A 6,630-nucleotide genomic window follows, 5' to 3' on the forward strand; every position below is an offset into this window, starting at 1 on the left:
CATCTTATTACACTGGGAAAATGTGCTGGAAAAGACCTCTTTAAAGTGTTACAGAGCAAAGATGTCACTTTGAAGACTAAGGTGTATCTGACCCAAATCATGGTATTTTCAGTAGCCTCATATGCATGTGAAAGCTTCACAATGAATAAGGAAGACCACAGAAGAATCGATGCATTTGTATTGTGGTTCTGGTGAAGAATACTGAAAATACCATGGATTCCCAGAAGAACAAACAAATCTATTTTAAAAGAAGTACAGCTGGAATGCTCCTTAGAAGCAAGAATGGTCAGACTTTATCTCACATATTTTGGTCATGTTGTCAGAAGGGACTGATCCCTGGAGAAGGATATCATGCGTGATAAAGGAGAGGGTCAGTGAAAAATGGGAAGACCCTCAACAAGATGAACTGACACACTGGCTGTGATGATGGGCTCAACCACAGCAAGGACTGTGAGGACAGTGCAGGACCGGGCAGTGTTTTGTTCTCTTGTACACAGTGTCACTATGAGTCGGAGCCAAGTTGATGGCACCTAACATCACTTTTCTACATCCTCCCAATTGTCAATAATGAAAATGTACTGCTTATTGTAGTCAGAAAGAAAGAGGTTTTTTTTTTTTTTTTTTAGTTTTAAAGAGATAGCCAGCTGAAGACATGTCAAGAGAGTGATATAAAGTAGTACCAATACAATGGGATTAGCTTCTTTGTAAGATGGTGAGATCATCTACAAAAGGCAATGAACCAGAGACTTATCAGAAATAAAATATGAAAAGCACCTGCACTGGGCTGAAAGAACAAACTCCTAAAGTTTTCCTCAGCTCAGAGACTCTGTTGGTCTGTTTACAGATTAATGTCAACTCTGTCCTTACTTTGACCAATTTAGAAGGCACTGAAAAGTTTATTTCTTCATTTTCCCAAAACATTTAAAAGCTATCTACTTGTGTAAGGTACTTACTTTGACTTATTATATTCAAATTCTATGTGTAGACAATCTTCAATGCCCACTTCCATCTTAATAGAGTTGTTAACGTCAGGATAGGTGGCAAGCTGGTGAACAATAAGATCATACTCTTTTACCAAGTCTGTCAGTCTTCTTACTATTGTCACTTTAAGAAAATACCTACAATGTAAATGAAGAGGACAATTAATTCTGCTATTATAAATTTAAGTATTTTAAATAAGCAAACAGCACAGTTTTCCTTTTCCTGCTGGAACTCCTTTGGGGGCAACATACAGTGTCATTTACTTTATGAAGGAGTTCTAATTTAAAGAAATAACTCATGGACCATGAAAAAAATACAAAGTTCAATTTTAAGAATTGTGTACACAATTTTCAGATGAGTTTAAAGGGCTCTCATCATTGCTAACTTGAAGGAATCTCTTTAGATCTTTTCTTAATCGTATTCCCAATGAGATTACTAGAACCAAAGATTGAGAAACTAATGAATTTAGAGGGTCATTCACTTTACACTACAAATGAAGTACATTAAGGGATACTTCATACAAGGGAAGTATATTACTAAAACTCACATAACAGGGTTCTCTAAATCTATGACAGAAAACTCTTATTACCTCAGATCAGCATTAGCCAAACAAAACAAAATATTTGACAGAATTTTTTGAAACTTTAAGTCTGCCATTAACATGGTGAAAATGCCAGTACTACCCAAAGTGATCTATAATATAGCACAACCCAATCCAAAATCCAGCACCATTCTTTACTGAAACAGAGAAACAACTTTTGTGTGGAAAGGGGCCCTGAATAACCAAAGCAATACTGAAAAAGAACAAAGTAGGATACCTCACACTTCCTAATCCCAAAACATACTATATAGCCACAGTAATCAAAACAGCCTAGTACTGGTTCAACGACAGACACATAGACCAATGGAAAAGAATTGAAAACACAGAAGTAAATCCATTCATCTATGGGCAGCTGATTTTTGACAGATGTCAAAGTTCATTCAATGGGAAAGAAAGATTATCTTTAATAAACAATACTAGCCAAAATGTCTATCTATTTGCAGAAAAATCAAACAGGATCCATATCTCACACCATACACAAAACCTAACTGAAAATGGCTTAAAGACCTAAATGTTAAAGCTAAAACTATAAAATTCCTGGAAGATAGCATAGGCACAAAACTGTGGGACCTCCTAAAAATTAAATACTTATGCTCATCAAAAGAGTAAAAAGACAACCTACAGACTGGGAAAAAGTCTTCAGGAACAACATATTTAATAAGAGTCTAATCTCCAAACTATATAGAAAATTTCAACAACTTAACAACAAAAAGACAAACAATCCAACTGAAAAAATGGGCAAAGAACATGTGGGCATTTCACCAAAGAGGACATCCAAGCTGCCAACAATCACGTGACAAGATGTTCATGATCATTAGCCATGAGATGCAAATGAAAACTACAAATGAGATCCATCTCACCCCTGCATAAATGACACTGATTTAAAAAGAGAAAATAAAGAAAACAGCAAATGCAGGCAAGGAAGTAGGAAGACTGAAACGGTTATCAACTATTGCTGGAATTGTAAAATGATACAACCACTATGGAAAATAGTATGGCGCCTCCTCAAAAAGCTAAAAATAGAAATACTGTATGATCCAGTAATCCCATTCCTTGGTATATACCCTAGAACTCTAATAAAAGAGACACAAACAGAAACACGCACACCTATGTTCATTGCAGCATTATTCACAATAACAAAAATATGGAAACAATCTAAGTGCCCACCAATGGATGAATGGATACACAAACTGTGGTGCACACATATAACAGAATACTATGCAACCATAAAGAATAATACTGAATCTTTAGAACATCTTATAATGTTAAGGTATTTGGAGGACATTATGCTAAATGAAATGAATCAATCACAAAAGGATATTGTATGATAGCATTTTTATAAGATGATATGACTAGATACATATACAGAGACCAATGCTTATTAGTGGTTGCTAGGGATGAGAGGGGAAAAGCAGGAAGCACACTGAGATAGTACACATTTGTTATTTTTGATGATGGGAAAGGTAGTACCAAATGTGGGTGAAGGGCACACAGCCTAACCAAAGTAAATGGTATCACTAAGAAGTGCACAAGAGAAAAGGATGCTTTTGGTAAAGGGTATGACAAAACGGTATGGGAGCTCTGGTAGCACAGTGCCTAAGGCACTTGACTGTGAACCAGAAGGCTGGCAGTTCAAATCCACCAGCCACTCCTTGGAAGGAAGATGGGGCAATCTACTTCCATAGTGATACTGCCTCAGAAACCCAAGGAGGGGTTGCTTTGAGTCGGGTCTGACTCGACGGCACATAACAACAACAACAACAGAAATGGTATAACCAGAATGGAATATATTCATGTAATATAATATTCATGTATGGATATGAATATGTGGGCACTCGTGTGCACAGAAAGATAGCTATAGGCGTATGTAAACACAGGTATATGAATGCATACACACACACACACACACACACATATATATATTATACGCATACGTATATAATGTAAACCACATAGGAAACACATTTATGGACACTTTTTAAACATAACCAAATACCTCATGAATTTGGTTTTCTGCATTTGAAGGCTTAGGACCATGGTCTTGTGGGACAACTCGTTAACTGGCATAATACAGTTCATAAAGTGTATGTTCTACATCCTAATGGAGTGAGTAGTGCCTTGGGTTCTAAAAATCTGCAAGTAATCATCTAAGATAAAACTATTGGTATATTCATCAGAAATAAAAGAGAAAGAAGGAGACCAAAGACTCAGAAAGAAAGTAGTCTAGTCTAAACAAACCATAGCCTCATGTATTTTGAGACCAGAAGAACTAGATGGTGCCTGGCTACTACTACCAAACACTCTGATCAGGGCCACAAAAGATGGATCCTGATAAAAAAGGGAAAAAATGTGGAACAGAACTCAAATGCTCAGGAAGTCCAGACTTACTGGACTAGTTGAGACTGGAAGACTCCTAGAGACTACTGCCCCGAGATACTTTTTAAACTTTAAATTGAAATTATCCCTTGAGGTGACCTGTTAGCTAAATAACAGATTGGCTCATAAAATAAAGAATATCACCAGTGAGTAATGAGTTCCTTTAAAAAAACCATTTATATGGGACCAAAAGGCCAAAAATTTTCTAAAGCAAAGATGGAAGGTAAGGAGGCAGGGAAACTACAGTACTAGAAATGGTATAACTAGAATGGAATAAATGAGAATGATGACATATTGTGAAAACTGTAACTAAATCACTGAATAATTTGCATGTTGTTGTTGTTATGTACTGTCAAGTCAGACCTGACTCACGGCGACCCCTCCCTGGGTTTCCAAGGCAGTATCACTATGGAAGTGGATGGCCCAACCTTCCTTCCGAGGAGTGGCTGGTGGGTTTGAATCTCCAGCCTTCTGGTTAGCAGTCAAATGCCTTAGAAACTGTTAAATGGGAATTTGCTGTGTGAATTTTCACCTTAAACACAGTATTATTTAAGTCTGCCAATTCAGAATCATAGTTGGGAATCCTAATAAGACATTCTGTAGTAGCCATTACTTTTTGGTTTTGACTTTTTACAGTTTCTAATTTATATACATACCTCAAGCGGACATTGGCACCAATATAAGATTCATACGGCTTTTCAACTTGCATAAATTCAAAATCATAACTTCTGCTCTGAGTCAGTTCTCCAGGTAAGGCCAGTTCTTTCACTAGGTTTACAAATTCGTGAGTATTACTCTTATCATTGAAAAGTTCTAATGAATTAAGAAGAGTAAAAAGACCAATTACATTTCTCATTTTGACAAAACCCAAACTTCTATCTCCAAAACAAATAATCTTTACCAACAGAATTAGTTGGAGTTTCCTCTACTTCAATAAACTAGAAGTGCAATCTGAATTCCATTATTCTCATTTCACTCCACCTATACATAAAAAATTCAAGTGGTACAGTATAATGAAAATTTCTATTATACATAAAATTAGTTCATATCTTTTATATGAACTAATTTTAGGATTCTCCGGCTATGAAGCTGTTTTGACATATTGCTAACAGTTATTTTAACTTTCTGTCTTCAACGCAAACTCTGTTTGTCGTTTTGTTTCAGGCAGATATATTACCTTGATAAAACTACAATACACAAAAAACTGAAACTCATTACATTTCATTACAATAATTTGTCCTTCAAATTCAGTCTCATCAAGAACAGACATAAAAATAAATATTCACCAATTCCAATTTTAATACTTCAAAAATGTACAGTAAAACTTAGGAAGCAAAAAATTAAAACCTAGCTATGGAGACTGTTAAAAAGATATACTTTCTTTTCTCTCTTTTCTGAATCTGTAGTACCGAAAGATTTATATACAGTTTAACTCCCTGCTACATACATTAAGACCTCTCAAATACATGTATGGAAATGTACATAAGAAGAAATTACCCCTTTCCTTTCTACATAGAATATTCTGTTAACAGGTCAATCTGGGTACAGGCACATTCTCAGTCAGAAGGCAAACAGCATGACTAATTAGAAAGGGAAGGATGAAGGTGAAGCTGGTAACTATGAGTAAGGCTGGTGAAAAATGTAGGCAGATGGAAATTTCAGTGAGTCAATTATACTTGAATTGTTTTTCCAGGCTGCTAGTTTACCTAACACCCTTCATTTTTAGTAATTAAGTCCAGGAACAAAGCAGGGTAAATCAAACATTATTTAATGCCAAATGATTTCATATATTTATAAAATAAATCTTCTCTTTCATTATGCAAAATCAATTCTTTCCTTTCATAAAGCTAAGTTCTAATTCAATTACCTGAGGGCCAAATCCAACCTTTTTCACATTAAGTTATCAAAGATTGAAAGAAAAAAAAAAAAGAAATACTTTTTAAAACTCACCAATTTGACCTACAAATTCAATTCTAATTCCTTGGTGCTCTAGTCTCTTTCCAGGCTGCTTAAAGGCTAAGTTTACCTGCCAAAACACGAAATTTTAAGAGATGTTAACAATCCTTTGAGTAGGCCTACTAACAGATAACTTCCAGGTGAATACAATGTATAAGTATTTCAGTTTTTCATTTCTAAAGTTGAGACACCACCACATACCTAGATTAGGATGACCTGACCCAGAGAAAACACAATTTTTTCATACATAATCATTAATGAAACTATTACTTACACATATACTTAAAGTATCTACTTTGTTAGAAAGGAATCCTTCTTTATAGTTGGAAAAATACATAGACTCAAAAAGGAAAGGAAAACTTTTACCTATTCAGAGTGTCCTCTGGTCAAAAACAATTTTATGTCTCATAATAGCATTTTAATGTAAGGTAATCACTAATTCTAAGAAGTGACCTAAAAGATCACTACAGCTTTTTGTAACCAAGAATACATTGTTAGATTTTAAACCCTAACCTTAGAAGCAATGTATATTGCCAAGTCTGTCATTCATCCTAAAAACAGAATGTCTAAAGATTTAAATTCTGAGTATGATTTATGTTATACACTTCTAAAGAAAAATATGGGGGAGTTCTGGCAAGATGGCGGACTAGGCAGAAGGATTGCACAGACCCTCTTCAACAAAGAAAAGGGAAACCAATTAACACAGACACAGAAGA

General features: G+C 35.2%; 1 protein-coding gene across 1 annotated transcript in view; it reads right to left on the minus strand.

The window, feature by feature from the left end:
• VPS26A (VPS26, retromer complex component A) overlaps positions 1 to 6,630 on the minus strand; it is a 63,095-nt gene that overhangs the window by 23,023 nt on the left and 33,442 nt on the right. Inside the window, exons 3-5 of the mRNA XM_007940671.1 lie at positions 5,909 to 5,984; positions 4,615 to 4,771; positions 954 to 1,118 (exon numbers count right to left, since the gene is read on the minus strand). Of these exons, the coding sequence (XP_007938862.1) occupies positions 954 to 1,118; positions 4,615 to 4,771; positions 5,909 to 5,984 (398 nt within the window). The remainder of the gene's footprint in view (positions 1 to 953; positions 1,119 to 4,614; positions 4,772 to 5,908; positions 5,985 to 6,630) is intronic.

Source organism: Orycteropus afer, unplaced genomic scaffold (assembly GCF_000298275.1).
Source record: "Orycteropus afer afer isolate SDZICR_OR568_19922 unplaced genomic scaffold, OryAfe1.0 scaffold00070, whole genome shotgun sequence".
Lineage (NCBI taxonomy): Eukaryota > Metazoa > Chordata > Mammalia > Tubulidentata > Orycteropodidae > Orycteropus > Orycteropus afer.